General features: G+C 34.7%; 1 protein-coding gene across 7 annotated transcripts; it reads left to right on the top strand.

Moving 5' to 3' along the window:
- The first annotated feature begins 1,065 nt into the window (after positions 1–1,065).
- Positions 1,066–21,665, top strand: LOC128867513 (serine/threonine-protein kinase 10). 7 transcript variants are annotated; one of them, XR_008454991.1, is made up of 13 exons: positions 1,205–1,465; positions 2,877–3,659; positions 3,776–3,974; positions 4,045–4,355; positions 4,425–4,565; positions 6,543–6,618; positions 6,696–7,018; positions 7,096–8,853; positions 9,212–9,835; positions 9,904–10,010; positions 10,915–11,047; positions 13,160–14,428; positions 20,969–21,048. XR_008454991.1 is itself a non-coding variant. In XM_054108783.1 (13 exons), exons 3-13 carry the CDS (start codon positions 3,336–3,338, stop codon positions 14,279–14,281), a joined length of 5,118 nt encoding a protein of 1,705 aa, XP_053964758.1. In that variant the 5' UTR covers positions 1,205–1,465; positions 1,533–1,584; positions 2,877–3,335; the 3' UTR covers positions 14,282–16,920. The 7 variants fall into 7 exon arrangements, 6 of the variants coding, with proteins under 6 accessions (XP_053964759.1, XP_053964758.1, XP_053964757.1 ...); XM_054108783.1 differs by lacking the exon at positions 20,969–21,048 and adding an exon at positions 1,533–1,584 and having other exon boundaries at positions 13,160–16,920; XM_054108784.1 differs by lacking the exons at positions 1,205–1,465; positions 20,969–21,048 and adding an exon at positions 1,066–1,158 and having other exon boundaries at positions 13,160–16,920.
- The last annotated feature ends 1,069 nt before the right edge of the window (positions 21,666–22,734 follow it).

A 22,734-nucleotide genomic window follows, 5' to 3' on the forward strand; every position in this document is an offset into this window, starting at 1 on the left:
TAATATAAAGCTAGTGACATTGCAAAACTGTCCCGTGTAAACGCCAACTAAATGCAGAAAAAAGATTATAATAGGGGTTAGATTAGATTAGTTTCTTTATGAGGTTTGCACCTCGACCTCATGACCTGTTGTGTGGCCTCTACTCATCATAGTACCTCATCTAAACCCAGTTCCCCAGTTAAACTCAGGATGGAGCTGGATTGGATTGAGCGTATGTGCTTTTCTTCTGGTTGCAGTTAGCCAAGATGTCTCAACCTTCTCCGCGCTGTAGCCCTGCATTCCAGCAGAAGGTGCATTGGAGTCTCTATATTGGGAGTTTGATAAATACCGCTTGCATTGTAGACTTCACTACAGGTTTTCAGTGCTACCTTAACTGTGGAGAATTTTTAACTCAGTTTAACATTGAAAAATTTTGTTGTTGTTGTTGTAGCAGCATAAACATTCCCAATACTTACATACGGTGAATGCTGCTGGAGTGACAGTCCTTGGCCGGATATAAGTCCGGGTCGTTTCGGTAACGTAGAACCGACTGTCGTGGAAACGATTGAAATTGAAACGAAAAATTTTGTGTTTGAACTTAGTTTAGTTGGAAAACTGAGCAACATAAATATAGGTCCTTAAACAATTACTTTTTGAGCAATGAATCTAGGTTATCTATGGTAGAGAAACCGTCTAAGAGTACTCTATTATTTATTATAACTTAAAACACAATACTAAACCCTTAAACCTTTCTTCCATGGTTATTAAATATGATTAATTATATAAACAAAGATTTATAGAAAAATTGATTTAATTTCTCTGATAAAAACTGTTTTTATATGCTTCAGGAAATGTTTCCGACCATGCGATAAACATTTATGTTCCCAAAAATCATTTGAGAATCTTGGCTGAAACTGAACTTAATTATAATATTAATTTAGAGAAAACTTTGTACTTGTGGGAGTTTGATAAATACTTACTGATTTTATTAAAATTCTATAGCACATACGCTCTTTTAGCCGCTAGATGCCACTAAGTTTCATGTTTTCCGCTAGCATTGATTTTGATGTTTTTCTTGCACAATATTTTCAGTGTATAATTATAATGCAAGTTGGAATGGTTGGAAACACTTCTTTTTTCCTTCGCTTTTGTGTCAGTTTCTACTTTCTACTATTCTTCGTAAGTTGTATTAATATCGGTCGGGCTATATATCCATAGTTTTATACTTTTTCTCCTTAAAATATTCGATTTGTCTGATAATTGTTTTGTTGCTCGTCTAAATGTTTTTTTTTTTCAAAAGTTTTATCAAAATAGCAATTGTAGTGATATGAAGGCTGTCTTGTGGCATAAGATCCTTACATGTTCAGTGGATCACTCGCGCTACAGAAAAGCCCTATATTTACAAAGATTAGTGCGTAACGTAACTTTGGAATGGAATTTATGAACACACAGAAATACAATTTCTCATAATTTTCAACATTAAAAAGTAAAATATGGAATTTTTAATGCCTCGCATGACCAATTTTAATCATATTTTGTCCTCCCTTAAACAGGGCTGCCAACTCTGCGGTTATTCATGTCGCGTCGTTAAAATAATATAAAGAGGTGCGTTGAAATTAGTGACCTTGCCTCTAAATTTTGAAGTGACTTAAACTTTTAGCACCAATTGGAAGTTTTTCATTACAAAGGAAAGAACAAAACGAATGTTCTGCTAATAAATTGCGGTGTTATCGACCCGATTCATGTTTCGTGTAAAGTATGACAGTTGGCAGTCCTAAAGTAACCGCCATTTTATTTTAGTTATGTGTTCTTTTGGACGGTTTGAGTGCTGTCATGAATCAATGTAAATATGAGTGACTAATAGCGCTAGCGCTATTGATAAGCGGCGTATTTTTACCTCATTGTAGAAATATTTTGTATTTGATAGAAAAAAGAAGTTGCGAAAACTTGGCTTATAATGTTAATTAAATGCACAATTTGACGAACTATGAATGAAATAGCCGAGTGCTGCGTGTGCATGAATGAACCAGGAATGCAATGAATATCGACTGGTTTGTGTAGATTGTTGGATGTGTGTAAATACTTTAATGCTTTCGTAATACTATTTCGAAACGTCGAAAATTTAATCGGTACTATAATGAATTGATAACGTTCAAGTATAAAATATCAGTGCAAATTAGTAGGTTTTGAAGCACTGCTAGCTATCAATATTTGAGCAATTCGGACGCTAAGAGAACGCTTACAAAATTGATTTTCTCACCGCAGTTTGACATTGTCTTGAAAATTAACACCCTACCAAAATGTTTCCAAGATTCAAAAGAAAATTATGTACATACGTGCATACATATGTATGCATATGTGAATTTGATAGCAAATCAATATGAATATTGTATAGTAAATAAATTTCGCATTTGAATTTCTTACGAAAAAATTAACTAAAACATGAAGTTTGATTTTCGCAGCTTACATGACTCACTTTCTATACACTGATGTAATATTTAAATATAGCGAACTTAAGCGTTCGCAAACAATTGAATGAGCATGATAAAGTCTTGCACTAGTCATAAACTCGTATCATATGCTAATCATTGTGCCAGATGTGGCATTCCAAGCAATATGCTAAACACCTATATAAACAAAATTTTGCTATGAGGTTTGGCGAAATCTGCTTTCACCATTTCTATGGGACTTGGAGTTACTTATATTTAAACGTACATGTTAAAATAAATTCGTTAAAACCCCTTTCATTAATGGTATTCATAAAAAAAATATATACATATTGATTTCTTAGACTTATATTGTTGAATAATTCCACTCAACCCTTTTCATTTGTTCTATATTTTATATTATTGCATGCGTATATTTTGATTCTATTGAATCTTTATTTCGTTTTACAGTTCTAAACCTACATTCGCAAAGGCATGAAGACCTAATTTTAAAGCCGATAATTAAATTATAGAAGAGAGGAAACCGTAGAGAACATTGAACGGAAAAAGGCAAACGGTGGTAGGGGAACACGTGCGTCGCACCTAGTATTGCTACTGCTGCTGCTGTTTGCGCAAGAGAGAGGTTACCCATTTGTTGTTGGAATTGAGTGTAAACTTGGTGGAAATGTTTTTGGATTGATAAAATAAAATTGAACAGAGGAATTAGCTACTGAAAAGCAATTAAGCTGCTTTATAAAAAAGAAGCAAAAAAGGAAAAGAATGAAACTACTTTTGTATGTTAAAAGCAAAATGTAGTGCCTTTGGATAGTAAAACTGCTGTGTATAAGATTTTTTTTTTAACGTTGATGTAACATACCCTTACGACATAAAAATATAGCTAATTTTAATAATCAGGTTATAAGAATTACAATGTCGTTCATAAATAATCTGAAGAAGGTGTTCCACCTTGGAGGTGGGGAGGCGAAGAAGAAACGCCTTTACAATAATATCAAAATGGATACCGACCCGGCGGAGTTTTGGGAAATGGTGGGTGAGCTGGGCGATGGCGCTTTTGGCAAAGTATATAAAGCGCAACACAAGGAACACAAACGTTTTGCAGCGGCGAAATTATGCACATTGGAAGATGAAGAAAATCTTAGTGATCACATGGTTGAGATCGATATTTTATCAGAGATAAAACATCCAAACATTGTGGAATTGTATGAGGCGTTTTCAATAGAGGACAAATTATGGGTGAGTTTATAAAGCATAAATATGACTATACATTGAAGCAATAGCATAGCCATCTGTCACTTGTAAAAATTTACTAATATATTCGCTATTCGCTATTCGCAAATATTTGTTTTCAGATGCTAATTGAGTATTGCGATGGTGGTGCTTTAGACAGCATAATGGTGGAATTGGAGAAACCGTTAACGGAACCACAAATCGCCTATGTTTGCCGACATATGACTGAAGGTTTAAGTTTTTTACATAAAAGTAAAGTAATTCATCGTGATTTGAAAGCCGGAAATGTACTGCTAACAATGGAGGGGGGTGTAAAATTAGGTTTGTAATGATGGACAATAATACCCTTATAAAAGAACTCCATCTATTTATTTGTTCTTGTCTTGTGTAGCTGACTTTGGCGTCTCGGCAAAAAATAAGCATACTCTACAGAAGCACGACACATTTATAGGTACACCTTATTGGATGGCGCCCGAGCTTGTGCTCTGTGAAACATTTCGGGATAATCCTTACGACTTAAAAGTGGATATCTGGTCACTGGGCATAACACTAATTGAGTTAGCGCAAATGGAACCACCAAATAGTGAAATGTCACCGATGCGTGTTTTATTGAAAATACAAAAAAGTGAACCTCCAACACTGGATCAGCCTTCAAAGTGGAGTAAGGAATTCAATGAGTTTCTAAAGAGAACTTTGGTCAAAGTGAGCGCACACAAAAAGTACTGCAGCAGTAAATTCATTAACCTATGCATTTTACTTATTCAATTTTAGGATCCACAACAACGCCCAACCACAGATATTTTATTACAGCATAGATTCATTAATTGTGAACTAGACGCTAAACCTATAAAAGACTTATTATTAGAATATAAAGCTGAAGTTGTTGAAGAAGTCGTCGATGATGATGCTGAGGTGAGTCTTATTTTAAAATATTTAGATTTGAATGACTATTGTATTTGTAGTATGTACAAATATATGTACAAGTGCAAACAAAAAACACCTGCTTTCATTATTTGATTATTAATAATTATAACATAACATTTTTTACACGCTGCTAATTACCTCGCGCAATGCGTTTGTACCATAAAACTGCACGCTAATATTGAAAACCAATAAAAATAACAAAACAAAAAAAAAAAAAACATCATTGAAAACTAAAAAAATACTTGTGTACGTTTCACAAACTTTGTTGTTGCTTTTAGAAGCTTAAACGTCAAGTGAAGCGGCGCTCTCTTTATCAGAGGGTTGGTAAGTCGGTGGTGGACTTCTTAACGACCTTGACCGTCGGATATTGTTTACCACACTACTTTTTGTCGTTTTACAATTTTAGCCAAGAATTAATCAATGATTGCATGTTACATTTTTAAAATTGCATCACATATGTACAACTTCATTCATTCATTTAGAATTGACTGCACCATTTTTTTTTTTGAAATTTTTTGTTGTGGAAATATATCTGCTGATGCATTATTAAGTGAAATATTTTTAGAAACCTTTTTAAGATACTGAATTCCTTAAAAATGTGATAATAATTTTCGGCTCATTTAAATTGGTTTTTCAAAATGAAAAAATAAATTAAATATATTAAAAATTTGAAATGGGTTTTTTTTTATCCATATGCCTGATCTTGTTAAATGGTCTTTGACTTCGATTTTTTTAAGGCATGATAAAAACAAGGTTGTTAAAAATATAAAAAAATCACTCACCTAAAGCGGCTTTCATTTTGGCTTTCTCATTAAATATTCCTTTCACAAAATATGTAAGATCAAAAAGTGTAGTTGAAATCAACTAAAATTCGCATCGGTATATTTTCATCGCCAATGGTTTTTAAAGGCGTGCTTAAAAGATAAAAGCAACGTAAATGAAATGGAATATGTTGCTGCCCTTACACCAAGATTGCATATTTTTAGACACGCTCCTTTGAATTTTAAAGATGAATAATCTACGATGCCAATTTCAGTGCCTCCTTTATTCTTATTTCCACAGTTTAAGTCATTGAATTAAATTTACTTTTTTTTTAATGAAATTATGTACAAAAAACTCAAAATTTTTGATGAAATGTGTATTTTCAATGACTGATTTGGTTGAGTGAAATTAACAAAAATAAGTAGACATCGCATTTGTGTATATCACCTTAATATTGTAAGCTTTTTTATCGCCTCCAAAGTATTTTTTCCTTTTTTTATTCATTTAATTAACTTTCTAATTTGTAGTTTATCTGTAATTTAGTAGCTAGTTCCAATAAATAACAAATCGCATGTTCAGATACCAAACAAAATGCAATTAAAATAAAATGTTTTAAAATTTTAGTGAACTTATTTGGGCACAATTAAATTTTTTTGGAAAAATATTGGCTTTAAATGTGTATATTTAATTTCACTAAAATTAGAATTTCTTAAATTTATTAATTTATTAAAATTAAAATTTATTAAAATTTTTTTTTTTAAATAATGGCTTTAAATGTGCATATCAAAAATTATATCACATTTATTTATGTAAATTTAATTTCATTAAAATTAAAATTTATTAAATTTATTAAAATTAAAATTTATTAATTTATTAAAATTAAAATTTATTAATTTATTACAATTAAAATTTATTAAAATTCTTTTTTCTAAACTTATCTGTTAAAAAAATGTTATTTTTTTCAAATGTACGAACTCTAATTTTTTTCTATTTAAGGATATGTTTATAATTAATTTCACATATATGTACATAAAATATTTTTTACATTTCTTAATTCAAAATCTTTAATTTAATGATAAGTAACTGATCAACCATCCGTTAATTCCGTATTATTTTATCTTTGTTATCTTAGTTTCCTGTATTCATGTTAAGTTTCCATTCATATATCAATTTATTGTAACTTATGTTTGTCTCTCCCCTAAGGAACCCCGCAACTCGGCGCTCCGGCTCGACCTGGACGATGACTCTGCCTCTTTGCAGAGCCAAGATATTGACAAACGTAAGCTTTATCCTCCACTCACACTTCACTCTCACTTAAACTGTGCTAAACTTAGTCATGTGATACGATTTATTTAGTTCCAGGTACCCCAACATCAGTATCTATGGACTCTAAAGAACCAAATCAAACAAATAGTATACCACAAAGTAAACTATCACAACAAGGAGGAGCCGCAGATAATGTTTCTCCCATATTGCAAAAAAGTCTTGAAAATAATATATCATCTTCCAAAGAAGCAAAGGAGGATGAACAAACAAAAAGCGTTAACAATGCGCCAAAGGAAAATGATACGAGTAAGCCGCGTTCACCTGGAGTGGCCACTAAACAAGCAGCTGTTGCTACTACACCTGCTGTTGAAGCTGACAGTCTTCCTGAGAAAAGCATTGACGCTGAGAGGAAGGTAAGTAACGCTGGCTAATAGCTTAATAGCAGTGAACTTAAAAACTTAAATACCCATATATTTAATGCCGTCCATAGATTCCCAAAAAAGAGAAGGGTAAGGCACCGCCACCTCCATCTGCTGCTGTGATTACAAAAACGCCAGAAACTCCAGCAGCAGTAAAAGCACGCACAGAATCGGAGAAGCGAACCAACGACGAATACACCCGCACAGCCGCATCAGTCAAAACAGAGCTGACCAAGAATGTAGAAATCGATGTGCTAACGCCTGCATTGCAACAGTTCGTTAATGAACCGCAAGAACAGGCGCAGCCATTGCCATCACCATCACCGCCATCGCCGACCACATCGTCAGCAGCGGTTTCGGTTAATTCAACTTCGTCGTCGGTGAAGAGCGGCGCCATGCTAAGCTCGACCACTTCGCTTATCACCATTAATAGCGAGGCTTCGCCATCCAGCACGCCAACACGTTCATTTAACAATCAGGCACAGCAACAAAATGTCGTTCATCCCAACAGCTTGGAAGCCAGTGGCAGTCAAATAAGAGTTGTGACCAGCACGCATCCACCAGTCATAATTGACAATTCGGTGGTGCCCGCTGCATCACCTCAAAGTGAAGTGATAATTGTTTCAAACGATTTGAATAAGAGCACTCATGTGCCAGAATCTTCGACTGACGACGATTTCACTTCGTTCGACGACAGTCTAGGCGATTCACCGCTATCGCCTCGACAGTCATCTATGATAGTGGCTGTGTGTGAGAAGGGAGGCGAAGAAACGGATAAGGGCGAAATGAATGCCGAAGCCAATCAGTCCATTATCGGCAAAAGATCGCGTGCACGAAAACTGGACGAGAGCGAGGTGCTAATCGTTAGCCCATCTTTCGTTGATGATGACTCTGCCTACAATACAGCAACGGGCAGTCACGATCATAGTGAACACCTAATGGACACCAGCCATGTGTCCGTTGTGACTGTCGGCGATGAGATAAAAGTTAAGGACAGTAGTCATCTAAGTAGCGATCAATACGATACAACATTAAGCAACGAAAACAACAACTTAAATAGCCAACGACCATTTATAAAGAATCACCAAAACGGCCAAATTATCACGGGCACACCAACAGAAGATGTAAATATTATTATAAATCGTAACACGCCACAAGACATTAGTGTCGGTAAACGACCGTCACCGGATAATAGCGTGGGCTCAATGGATTCACGCACACTTAGCGAAAGCGGTTCGCTACGCTCTAGTGGCGGTGTTATTCGACGAGCTGTAGGTTTGAATATTGCAACAGTTGATCAGAGTGACGTTGAAAGTATCGGCACCACAACTAGTCATGATAGTCGTAATGAGGCGGAGGGCCCCATAATGGGGTCTAAGATTCCTGAGGATGAAGAAGTTGTCATTCGACGTAAACAAGGACCTCTATCGCCGAAAATAGTAGCACCACCTGCTCCGACTAAAGAGGAAATCGAACTGCGTAATCTACGTAAGAAAACGCGAAAACGTACGCGAAAATTCGAAATTGATGGTGTACAAGTGACCACAACCACCAGCCGTGTCATATACGGCGACGAAGAGACTGGACGACTTTACGATGATCATGTGTTCCGCAAGCAAGAATTGCGAGAACTAAAAATGTTGCAAAAACAAGAGAAGAAACAACAAAACGACTTGCAATTGAAGGAGCAAATTGCTAGGGAACAGCAGGATCGTCGTTTCGAACAGGAACGCATTTCATTGGAGAAGACTTATGAAGCCGATATGGATACATTGGCAAGACAACAGAAGCAATTGATTGAGAAAACGGAACAAGCGCAGGAACATGAGGTGAGGGAGGCATTTCTTAAGATTTTTCAAAGTGTAGAAAGTGAGCTCTGGTAGTGGCCAACGCGCATATTTAGAAACACTTTTTCAAAGTGAAGATATAAACATTTTTGTGTCGAGTTTCAAGAAGATGCAATTTTTATGATGAGGATAATATTGAGTATAAAAATATTTTCACTTTGTTTAGTATAAATTTAGTTTGAAAGCGAAATTAATTTTACATGATCCTAAAATTTTATGACTAGCAGCGAAAGGGGAAAGTGTCTGAATTTTTGTATAGTTTCGAACTGTTTTAAAACTCTTCTCGGTTCAAATATTACATTTATCTGAACTCTGTTACTGTTATTTTACTCACCGGCAGCTACGAACATCTTCGAAGCGCATTCGGTCCGAGCAAGAACAAGAATTGAAGATCTTCCGTGAGAATCTTAAACAAGAAATTCGTTTGCTGAAACAAGAAGTAGATTTACTACCCAAAGATAAACGCAAAGACGAATTCAAGCAACGTCGTTCCGCTATGGAACTGGACCATGAGGAGAAAGAGCGCGCTTTCCTAGATTCGCTCAAAGAACGCCATGAATTGTTGTTGCGACGGTTGAGTGAAAAACATCGCGATCATCTTGCCACAATCAATCGCAATTTCCTACAGCAGAAGCAAAATGCCATGCGTACACGCGAAGCACTGCTGTGGGAGTTGGAAGAGAAGCAATTGCATGAGCGCCATCAATTGGCCAAGCGGCACGTAAAGGAATTATGTTTCATGCAGCGCCATCAAATGATTGTGCGACATGAGAAAGAGTTGGATCAGGTGAAGAAAATGTTGCAACGCAAAGAGGAGGATATGATTAAGAAACAGGCCTTGGAGAAACGAGCGTTGCCAAAGCGAATTCGTGCGGAACGTAAAGCACGAGATTTAATGTTCCGTGAATCTTTGCGGATATCAACAAATCTTGATCCCGAAGTCGAAAGAGAGCGACTTAAGAAGGTAAGCAACCGCTGTTAATGCGTGAATGGACAATCCTTTAAAGTTATTTTTTTTGTTTATTTTGTTAGTTCCAAGAGCAAGAAAAGAAACGTTACACGCAAGAGGAGCGACGATTTGAAATTAAACATCAAAAGCAACTGGAGGAATTGCGCGCAACACGTGAGGGAGCGATAAGGTAAGCTAAGTTTAGAAAATATAGCGAATATAAGTGGAGCAGAAGTGTCTTGACTGTCCGTATCAATGCGGGTTGCGTGGGCCAAACGACCTTTATTTTTTTTTGGTTTGTAAAAAATTTAGTTTGTTTTCTCTGAAAAGCTGATTCTCCTGCATGTAATAAGATTGAGCGGCGGCGACTAACACATTCACAACAAACACACTGTATAGGAAAATCGGGCCCGTCTTATTCTGGGTTGTCTGGTTGTTAACATTCTGTTGGATGGACAGGAGAGAAGGGATTGTCAGATGAGGACATACGTGGGTGTTGTGGCATTTATTATTGTCTGATTGCGATTTATCTTTTAATTGTGTAAGGACGGAACTCGCCTTAAGTCCGAATAGATATTTTGTAAAATCCCCAATCGTGGGCGCTTTATTAGTGCCATCTGACAATGTGAAGTACCTTAGTCTGGTATTAAACAGAAGTTATCGTGGAGACCCAATATTGAGTAGAGTATTACAAAGGTTTCAGTTGCCTTGTATGTCTGTAGCGGCACCATCGGGAATTGGAGCTCTCGCCTAAGGTGGTTTTTTAAAACCAATTGTTGTAAAACCAAAAATTTTATGTGTTGTCATCGTCTAATGGAAACCACTGGAGAAGACGACTTTATCTCTATTTTTAAACTATAGGAACCTACAAATATTTAGAAACATTGAGTTTCTCCTCACCTTAATTCATCAAAGGATAGGTTGGAGATATCGTGTTTTGCCAGGAGCTTACGTTTACGCTTCCGTACTATTGTATAACAACAACTACTAAACCTACAATCCCTGACTTGAACTATTAAACTGCGTTATTTTTAATGGAGCTTTTCGAACTACACTTATCGCACAATTTTCTTTGCTTCCCTCATTTTCTACAGAGAGCTTGAGCAGTTGCAGAATGAGAAACGCAAGGCTTTGGTCGAACATGAACAAGCCAAGTTGACGGATATCGACGAGCGACTAAAGGCCGAGTTGCGTGAATGGAAGGAACAATTAGTACCTAGAAAGCAGGTAAATATTCGTTCAATCCAATGTAAATACTGTTGTTACGATATCAAAATAGTTCTTCTAATTTGGGTTTTTATGCATAGACGGTTTTAGTTGAGTTGAGCGCAGATTTCGTACTAAAGCATTGTTGCATTGTCAATTTGATAATTGTAGAAAAAATATGATTCGGTATTTTCGCTTGTTTTTAACTTTGTTTATTGGGTGTTTATTTGTAAAATATTTGTTTTTGTAATTCATTTATTTTTAATTGGTTTGCATTACACTCTATATTTTGTATTTTTTGTGTTTGTATAATACACATTTCGTACATGCCAAAATATTATATGGATAGATATATATTAATAAACACCTCCCCCACAATGTGACAATGCAATGAATGCGTTAGGTATGTAGTTGTTGGCTTCTCTATTGTTTGATTTGCTTCAATTACCCATTTGGGGGTTAGTACTATTTTAACACACAGTGCATTAAATAACACAGCACAGGGCCTGAATGATAAGTTTTGACAATTTTGTTTTTATTTAATTCATAGAAGATTTTTTACAAGAAATGAGTCCAAATTTAAAGCTTTATCCATTAAAACAAAATTAACAAATTTATATGAAATTTTCAAACTTTTTAACCAGAACTTTCACAAAAAATTTCGAGTAAGTTTCATAACCCATTCAATTTTAGTAGAAAGTATAAGCTTGAAGGCATTCAGTATTGGGGAGTTCGTAAATTTCCTGGCGCACTAAACTACGAATATTCGGCTCATGCGTGAACTCCGTATTGTTGTACGGAAGCGAATCATGGCTGGTCTCTAACTTCATCAGACAGAGGCTACAAAACTTCGTCAACATATGCCTACGTATCATCTGCAGAATATTCTGGCCAAGCACCATCCGTAACGACGCACTGTGGAGATTAACGAATGAGAAACCCATCCTTACGCAAATCAAACGCAGAAAGTGGCGATCGATAAGTCACACGTTGAGGAAACCACCAGATAGCATCACGAGAATGGCACTGAGTTGGAACCCGCAAGGGAGCATAGGTCGCGTTTGATCAAAAAACACTTGGAGAAGGTCGATGTTGCGCGAACTAGCAGATGCCGACTTCTCATGGGACGGTGCAAAAACAACAGCACAGAACCGTATATGATGGAAGAGTCTTGTCGAGGCCCTATGTTTCCGGCAGGAGTGAACGAGAATAAAAAAAGAATAAGCTCGAAGTGACTAAAATGTCGCGTTCATTTTTGACGATTTTTTTACTGACAGTGTTTGGCGTTATTATTACAACATCGCCAGCAAACAAAAAAAAAAAAGTGAAAAATCAATTCGATTTTTGAACTAATTCACGCTTGCGGATTATAATACCAAAATTCAATGTGTTATAAAACTGTCGATTTTTCTAAAAATTCTGTTTCAAAAGTTTACAATTTTCATGAAAATTTGTTAATCCTTTTTTTTTGAAATTTTTGAATGTTCGACACTTGTGTTTATTTATGTGGTTACATACTAAAGTTATGAAAATTAACAAAACGAACGTATAAATTCTCAAAACTTGTCAATAAGTCCACGTGCTATAGTTATTTAACCCACAGTAGTTTTCAAAATATCGATATTATTTGGAGCAACTTTGTTTTTAGTATGATATTTGCTTGCTGCCATAAATTTGCGCCCTTTACTTTGCGCTCAACTCAACGCTGTCTGCGGTGCTTAGTTTGCGGTGGCGTTGTCTGGCTTAATTACATTTTCAATATTATTATTTTTATTGTTATTTAATTAATAAGCTATTTAGAATTAGTTTGTGTTGCGAAAACCTTGCCAAGCTTAACGAAAGTTTAACTAAATACTTTTAAGGTTCAAACCTCGAAATTAAAGACTTATATCTTATATCCTCTTCTCTTTTAACCGCTACCTTTATATGGCTTGACTTTTGGATATTAATATTGGTATTGAATTTAATCCAACCAATTTATACTACTAATCATTATATGCTGAAATTGCATGCAATCCTGCCAAATGCCAAAAACTTAATTAAAAACAAACAAAAAAAAATACTTATTGGGATTGGTGGTTATTACGCTGTTTACGCTTTGGGTCTGGTTCTGCTTTGCAACCAAATATATAGAAACTTATCGATACTCTTAACGAAATGTCCGAGCGTTTTGAGAAAAAATACGGTCCTATACCAGATCGTGTGCCATTCACATTGAAAGATATTGAGGTGCCATTGCAACTGCGTGGATTTTTCAATGATGCGCCACGTTCTCTGCCACGTGGTCTCTTCCTCAGCGGCAATCAGATGCTGCGATCGCGCACCTACTTCTCTCTATCGTTAGATCCACGCGCCAAATTCCACGGTTCCACACCCGATTTAAGTCGCAGTGTACCTACAACACCTGTATTTCGTAAATTTGGTCCAACCAAAGAGCGCAGTGATAGTTTGGCACTAGAGAGAGCACCTAGATTACGAGAGGAACGCTTCACAGATGAAATTGTGGAATTGCGACAAGCACACGGGGTACTAACGCCACGCTTTGTGTCCGCAGCGGCAACGGCAGCATCATCATCAGCAGCTGGTGTCGTCAAGGTCGATATGCCGAGTGATGTCGGCCAATTGAAGGCAATTAATGTGCAAACTCCCACACTGGGCGCCAGTCGACAAGTGGATTCAGAGCGACCTTTGCTGTCTACCTTCCGTAGTACAATGCCGCCGCAGAGTAGTCACAATAATGAGTTGACAAAAAACATGAATACAAACATATATTCCACACCACACGCTGATATTGTAAGCAATCGTTTTAATAAAAAAGAGAATTTAAAAGTTGATGAACCAACAACAACCATATCAGAAACAACAATATCCAATAAACCAGACCTGCGCCATCAAGCGCAAAATCTATTATATTCCTCATCGTTTGCTATAAAACGGCCCAGCTTATATGGAACGGGTCGCTCTTCGTTAGGCAGTACGCAATCATTGTATGACATATACGAGGGTACAACACGTTTCAACACTCCGGCTGAACGCGTTGAGCCTGGCGTTAGATTGCCGAACAAGAAAGCGACCGCTCTACTCGACAGCATTGAACCCTCCTTGCGCGCCTCAATCAAATTGGGTAGTGTACAGGAGGTGAATAACTTGGATGATAAAGAGGTTAAATATACAATCCCCAGGATTGAAGTAAAAGATAAAAAGTCGAAGAGAAATATAGCAGTCTGTCCTTTAGATGAGGATTCCTGGGCTTAGAGCAGTCAATGTAAAAAAGTGCAAAAGAAAAACAGTTAAAAAAATATAGAGAACACAAAACATGAAAACGTAAATCAACAAAACTCAGTGGCATTTAATGAGAAAACGTGGAATATCGTTTAGAACAACAGGGCGTGGTTTGCAAGTGTATTTTTCCTACTTCTAACTGCATATGCTTTAAAAACGATTTACATATACACATACCTACATGTACATATACAAGGTGGCGCAAAGCTAAACATCCAATTTTGTTTTTGAATAACTTTTTTACGAAATAAAAAAAGTGATTTCGAGTGATGGAAATCTTTATTTTGAACTTTACGCACTCCATTGCTTGTCTGTTTGCAGCTTCTTAGTTCATAAATGTCAAATATGATTGACGTATGACGCCATTTACAAAAATTGCTAATCTTCCCATAGGGTGATTAATTTTACGCCACCTTGAAATAGATTCTCTGTTGGCACTAACATTTCGTATTTGTTTGCATTAACTCATTAAATGCGGTCACTCGATGACACATACTACTACATTATTTCTGTGTGTAAAAATGTAAATATGTGGGTGTACGGGTTTGAAGGGTTAACACTATGTAGCAAAGAAGTAAATGTTACGGTAGTGATATGAATAACGCAGTTTTGCTGTGAGCTACTGCGAAGAGTTTTTACGCAACAGTCAAAGATTTCGTTAGAAGAAAGCGATTTAATCAAAAACCAGCTTTTTATTACACAGTGTAAAAGAATCTGCAAAATCTACGTAAACTTTCTGACTAACTAAACATCAATGAAATATTCGTAAAAGAAATAGACATTCCTGGTTGCGACTGAAGAAAATGAAGAATTATGAAAAATGTAAAATCAAATAAATCATGGCAAAAGTATTAGAGACCTACACTTTTATTATTTGTTTGTAAAAAAAAAGTGCCAAGCACTGCTGTTTGAGTGAAATCTACGCCTAAAAGATGCCATATTAAAATTGTCGAGTTTTGATATATCAACAACTACAACCGTTCCATATAATTTGGCGTATTCAAAGAAGTTTTTTGAGTCTCAATTTTTGCCGCAAAAATTGAACTGTCCACCTGTTTGGTTTGCTGTGAATATAATTTTCGTACGTAATAACGTGCGTAAATTAATTTTTGGAAATGTGAATAAAATAAATTTGCATTTAAATTTTCAGAGAATCGCTTACATTTCCATTATGTAATGATTACTTTCAATTGTTTGTTAATCTTCCAATTTTTTTTAATCTTTAAATTTTTGGTTTCTTAAAATAATAAGAAACATTAGTTAGTATTTTTATTAATTTTTTTAGTTCTGTTGTTGTTGTAGCTGCAGAAACATTCCCCATACATAGACGGGAAATGCTGCGAGAGTGACAGTCCTTGGCAAGAATTCTTTTTTCATTAATTTCTTTATTTATTTCATTTAATTTATTTTTCCAAATTTTTATTTTTTCTTTCGCTCGAATTTAATAATTACTTTTTTTCTTATTCTAAAATATTGATAATTTGTAAGTTTTAATTTTTTTTTTTCGAACTTATGTTGAATTTAAAACACTCGAAAGTGCTATTTATCAATATTTTCATAATTTGTTGTTTCAAATCAAAGCCGTATGAATTTTCGAGCCTTTTGTGTGAGTAAAAAAAAAATTAAATTAAAAATAGTCATACAAAGTATTCACATCTGCATTTTTTAGTGAAATAATGTTCAGAAATAATAATTTTTTAAATTTGCGGTTGAAAAAAATCATAAACGTTAATCAGGTTAAAGGTAATCAAAATAAAAAAAAAAACTTTTTTTTGAGAAAAAACTAAATCATTATTTTCGGGCGAAGAAAATAAAATCTTGGATAATTAATTTTGTCAAGAAAAAAGTTCTCGGAACAAATAATAAATCAATAATTGGTGCGTACACTTCTGCTAGGTGTTTGGAGGATCTTCTTCTCCTATTTTTTTAGTGTGCGTCTTGATGTTGGTCCACAAATGGAGGGACTTGCAGATTTTTGCGGACCCCGAATGGCAAATGGTTTGTGTGAGGAACCTTTTCATGGCAAAAATACATACGGAGGTTTGCCATTGCCTGCCGAAGGGGGAACACTTTTCTATAATTTGATGTTCATGGACGGAGATTCGCACTAGCGAGTGGTTACAGCGGTTGGAATATATTCAGAAAATTCAAAATACAAGTTTTGCACTCGCCTTCAAAGTATTCGCAACGCACTTATGCCAGCGTTTTATCCAGCTCTCGTAACATTTCAGTAAGTATTTTCGTTATAGCCACCAGAGCCGTCCTAGATTTTTCCATCACTTCCTTTCGGCTGTTAAAACGCGTTCCCCGTAGTAATTTTTTGACTCGATCAAATGCGCCTGGATGATATTTGTTTCGTTCTTGGTCGAAAATTCACGGATAATGATGTGCGACAGTGTGAAGGTGTGTTATCATGGTGCAAAATCCACGAAATGTCTTCCCACAAGTCCTTTCTTTTTAGCGAATTGCTTCACGCAAACGTATCATAACGCCCAAATAATAGTCCTATTAATTGTTGGACCTTCTGGCAAAAATTCGTTGTGTACAATATCTTTGTAATCCATAAAAACCATGAGCGTTGCTTTCTTTTTTGACTGAAAACGACGGGGGTTTTTTTAGTCTTGTTCATTAGTTCATTCGGATTTCTCTACTCACTAGCCTGATGTGTGTACTCATAAGCCCACATCTTGTCTCAGGTAATGATGCGTTTGATGAATGTTGTGTCGGATTCAGCCTTGAAAATCTTGTCTTCGGCGTTATTTACGCGGTTCCTTTTTTGCATCAAATTCAGGTCCTTTTCAGATCCTTACAACAACACGGCGCAAACCTAAATCAATAACTACATTGTCCTGAATGGATCCATAAGCAATGCCTAAGTCCTTTGTAAGCTCTTTAATGATTAATTTGCGGTTATTGATTAACTATTCTTTCACTTTATTGATGTTTTCATTGGTTGATGTCTACGGCCTGCCACTACGTTCGTCATCCTTGATGGACTTACAATCTCTTTTGGAACGTTCATAACACTCTTAAACGGCTCTTTTCTTTAGAGTATCATTAACATTTTTAAGATTTTCACACCATTGAATCTATTTTTAATGCAAAATTTAATACAAACTCGTTTTTGCAAATAAAAATTCATTTTTTAAACTCTAAAAAATCGAATACACGTGCAGAGGTAGATTTACGCAAGACAGCGTAAGTCTTACAAATATCATGCAGTGGCGATAAAATTTTAATATTAATCACAGATGTGACAACCTAAAAAACAAGAATCCAAACCAGCTGACTTAGAGCGTTATCTGGCGGTTGTTCCGGGAACTTTTTGATCACGGTGGTATATGTATAATTGGCGCTTACACCCTCTGTTGGTTGTTTCGTCGAGCGCCTTCTCCAATTTGTGGAGCGCATCTTGATGTTTTTGCACAAATGCAGGGACCTACAGTTATGTGCTGCCTTCGAATGGTAAATGGTTTTTATAAGGAGCTGTTTTCATAGCAGAAATACACTTTTTCTATCATGTGGTGTTTCATGCCCGAGGTTTCGCACTCGAGCACTACCGAATGGTAGTCACGCACCAACACATTCGGCTACAACGGCCGCTAGAACTCTAAAAAAAGCATACAATTATTCATATCTGCATTTAATGACAAAAAATTCAAATAAAATTAAAAATAATGACTCTCGATAGAAAATAAAAAAGTTAAAAACTTTTTTAACTAAAAAAGTCAAAATAATTTTATTTTACAATACATGTACATATATTAGGTGAAATATAGAAATAAAAAATAATCATTATATTTGTTCAAAATACAATTCGGTATAAAATACCAAACAATTATATGCCGTGCTTGCCAAATTTTTGTATTTCATACAAAGCTTGCTTTAAAATACTTATTTAAAAATTGGAAATGTAGGTGGAATAAAAAAATGCACAGCTAAACGAGTAAGACACTTCAGGAAGATATATTTAAAAATTAAAATTTATATAGAATTTGAAGAAAAAAAAGCTCTTAAAATATCGCCAATTATTGTTCTAATCAAATTAAAAAGTTTGGTTTCTGATATAAAATTTATTTGCGGTTTCTTTGTACGCGTGCTATTCTGGATTTTGATATAACATAGAACAGCATCTAAAGGTTTCTGTTTTTTGCTAGTCAAGAGAGTAAGACACTTAGAGCCGCTCGCACCTACTATACAAGCGTAAAAATGTAAAATTACACTAAAAACGTGTTTTTGAGCAGGATATGGACTCAAGTGAGAGAGATTTGTGGCAAATGCCGATTCTTTTTTCTTTCGGTAAATTATTGGATACAAACGCTCCAGCTCTGAAAATATTAGACACGCTAGCCACTGGTAGAGGCAGAGGAACAGGAAGGCCTTGTTTGCATTAGAAAGATCAAATGGAGAAGAACTTGGCTTCATTTGGTGTGCCATTGTTGTTGCTGTAGTATCATAAACATTCACCATACTTGCATACAAATCCGGTTCGCTCCGGTAACTTAGAACCGTCTGTCGTGGAAACAACTTGATGTGTCCAACTCGTTTGTTAAACTCGGGCAATATCGCCTAACCGCTTATTGCGCCAATCAAATTCAAATTAAAAAGAAAGGTTTGTATTTCTTGCATATTTTTAGGTGCATTTAGTGGAGAGGTAAAAAAAACTTTTTTCCGAAAAAAGACAACGAAAAAATGTATAACATTCCCTGAGGAACTAGATATTATTTTAGATTTTAGTAAACTATTTGCTTAAAAGGGGTTCGGGATAGTCAGAGGCCCGAAAAAATGATGATTTTCAATAATTTTTTTTTTTGCTACTCAAATGCTTGATTTTACAAAAATAAAAACATAGCATTAATACATGATGTTTCGACTTGACTTTGGCAAAATTAAAAAATAAATTAGTAATTGTTGTTGTTGTAGCAGCATAAACCTGTCCTTGACCGGATATAAATCCGGGTCGTTCCGGTTACGTAGAACCGACTGTCGTGGGAACGCTAATTGTAAAATTTATCGCTGTTTGTGTGGAGCCCGTTGATCCAGAAGTCTCTTGCGCGGTGATCATCACAAGTCCTTGGAGATTCATCTAAAATCAATCGGACAAGAGATATTATTTTATTAATAGATAATCTTGTGCCTGATGGAAGCTTTTTTCAAAATTAACAATTTGGCGGTCTCAGGAAATATTTTCAGATTTTCGAGAAAAAAAACGAAAATTAATTGTAAAAAAAAATCGAAATTTTTGAAAAAAAATCCTTCGATTAGGCACGAGTTTTTAATGTTTTTTCAAAAGCAGTATACATTTTATTGAAATCTACCAAGCGGTTTTTAAGTTACAGTGATCACCAGTTCAAAAGACATGGTTTTGAGAAAAACGCATTTAATTAATTTGTTAATTGTTGAATAATTCGAAAAGTATTTGTCGGATTCACTTCAAATTTTTACACAATATTTTTAAGATAGGTATTATACTTTAAAAAAATGCAAAAAAAAAAATTAAAATATTTTGAAAATTCTGACCACCCCTAACCCCTTAATAGTCTACAATTTTCCAAACCTGCGTTTTTGCAACGGTCTCTAATACACGGCTGCCAAGAGTAAATTTAGATTAACAAAAAAAAAAAAAAGAAAAAAACTACTAAAAAGTAGTAATAAAAAACTTATGTATAATAAAAAAAAGTAAATAAAGAAAAATAAAAATAAATGTATAAAAGTGATGCACTTGAATAATTTCGTTGCCATAAAAATTTTGCCAAAGTTTTTCCGCATCTGTTAGTACACACTATGCGCTGCTTTTAATAATTATACAAAATATATATACACACATATATGTATTTTCAAAGGTTTAGAAAGAAGTAAAAAAATAAAATATAAAGTAAATAGCTTTATCGTATGATTTACAAATATAATAAAATTTTTGATGCACATATTTTGACAAAAAAAAAAAAAAAACTAACAATTAGCCATTAATATTAAGTCAAATGTATATTTTCATACTAACGCCAATACACGCATGCCACATAATGCAAGCACGCAAATTAAAATGCCAAATATTTTAACATTTAAAAGTTGTTGTCAGCACCAATAATCGTATGCGTAAATATACAATAGTTTGCAAGCAATACATATACATATGTAAATGTGGATTGGGTCGATGTGCCGTGCACGCACCATAAAGGGTGTTGAGTTAAAATATGCGCTTATTTTCTTATAATACGTATAAAACTATTATTATTAGAAAAGAAAAAAAACGCAAAAAAAAAATGAAGAACGAGTGAAGAGAAAAATAACTAACAAAAGTGGCTTAACTTTATGTCTTAACTTTTTCACACCGCCTACTCTAACCTATGTGCATAAACTCTCATATGCATGTGTACATATGTATGTACATGCACGTAGGTACTGATAACTGTAAATATTTAATCTACATACGCCATCTAATAAATACATACATACATCTTCTATACTTTGTGGTTACCTTTCTTGGTTTCTGCGCTCTCTTAATCTATCTATCTCTCACTTTTCAACTCTCTTTCTCTCTGACACTAATCGAGCGTTTCAATAATCCCTCAAATACTGCAATCATTTGTTCATCTATTCCATTTGTTGTGGCACGTTTATCTTCTTTATATCATTTGATTTGGATTTCATTTAAATTAGCGGCTGGAGGAGACATTCGCACAGCAATTGGAAGAAATGGAATTGTTGTATGGCGGTGCACTGGTAGTTCCCATGCCGTCAGATACTTTACAGCGTGATCACTTTACCGGCTCCACACGTAGTAGTTTGTCGTCCTATTCGGAGGGATGAAACAATGAAGCACACAATTAACTGAAAGAAAAACGAAAAAAAAACACATTATTTAAAGAAATAAATAAAGATGAAAGATGAAACGTAAAGTAATTCAAATGCAGAAAAGCCAATAAATTACGAAACTTAAGTAAAAATTACATGAAAATAAATGCTAATGCAGAATAAATTGAAAATTAAAACAGAGAAATTTAAATAGTAAGCGAAAAACGAAAACAAAAAAAAAAGTTTTAAGCAGTTAATCTGTCGAACAGAATGGCTAAGTAATTTTAAATATACACATACATATATAAATGCATATTTTAGTTTAAAATTATCTTCTTGTATCCTAGCTCTACTTATTATCCATACATATACATGTGCGTATATTGTATGCGCAGAGTCAAGTTTTTTGTCTTTGCTTCGATAAATAATACACATACATACATACCTACCAACCTCCTCCTCTATTATATACTATTATTATACACCTTTACTTCCATTAATATTGTAAATATATATAAGTATTAAAAAATAAATGATCCATATTGTAACAGATCGTTAGAAATGCGTGTTTGTATTTTCAATAAAAAAAAAAAAAATTACCACTGGCCCTAAAAAATGTCCGATTACACTGCGCAAAATTGTGGAGACAACCTTGCCATTTTCTGAAAGTACATCTACGGAAGAGTAGAACCCCAGCTGCTTTAGCAAAAGTTAGCGGATTAGCTTTTTTAAATCCACTGGTTTAACATTAGGGCCCTTCTTTAACCTCCAGTTAAAATTTTACTACCTTTTAAGGGGCCAGAGGCTCGAAAAAATTATGATTCCCAATAATGTGTTTTTGCTAGTCAAATGCTTGATTTTACAAAAATAAAAACATAGCATTAATACATCATGTTTCGACTTGACTTAAGGGGTTATACGCAGTTATGAAGCAAATAAAAGACGGGTTGTCAAGGATTTATCCTGAAGAAACTTCAGAATATTTTAATTTGAAAATTTTTGGGGGTTATAAAAGCATCCTTCAAGAACGTAACAAAATTTTTTATTTATGAAAATGTTGATTATAGAGCGCGCTGCAGGCGATTTCTGGAACCTCCTTTAAAAAAAGACGATTTACGGTGTACATCGTAACTCAGGATTGGATTATCTGAAATCAAAAAACCAAACAAATTTTGTTAATATATTAGATTATCTAGTAATTAATCGTTCGGCTAATCAAAATAGTGAATTTTCACAAAATGGCAGCTTTTAAAAGAAATGATTTCGATTTTTACGTTAAAATTTGGCCGTAAATTGATTATAAAATGGAAAATAAGTATCAGATTTACAAAAGGAACGATTAATTACTAGAAAATGTATCTTTAAAGATTGAGTTAAAACGGTTGACCGATCATACAAACCGTTTTCGAGATATCGTGTACACCGACTTGAAAAATGCCGTTTTGAAAAAAACACGTTTAAAGTTTCAATACCTACCTTAAAACGTGCCGAGGCATCTCTACATATTTAGGTATAACTCCGAAAGTATTGCTTGGATCTACTTCAAATTTCGTGCGTATACTTTTGAATATATGTACATTACAAAAATGCAATAAAAAATCGATTTTTTTGAAAGTCATAACTGCGTATAA

The sequence above is a fragment of the Anastrepha ludens genome, chromosome 6 (assembly GCF_028408465.1).
Source record: "Anastrepha ludens isolate Willacy chromosome 6, idAnaLude1.1, whole genome shotgun sequence".
Classification (NCBI taxonomy): Eukaryota; Metazoa; Arthropoda; class Insecta; order Diptera; family Tephritidae; genus Anastrepha; species Anastrepha ludens.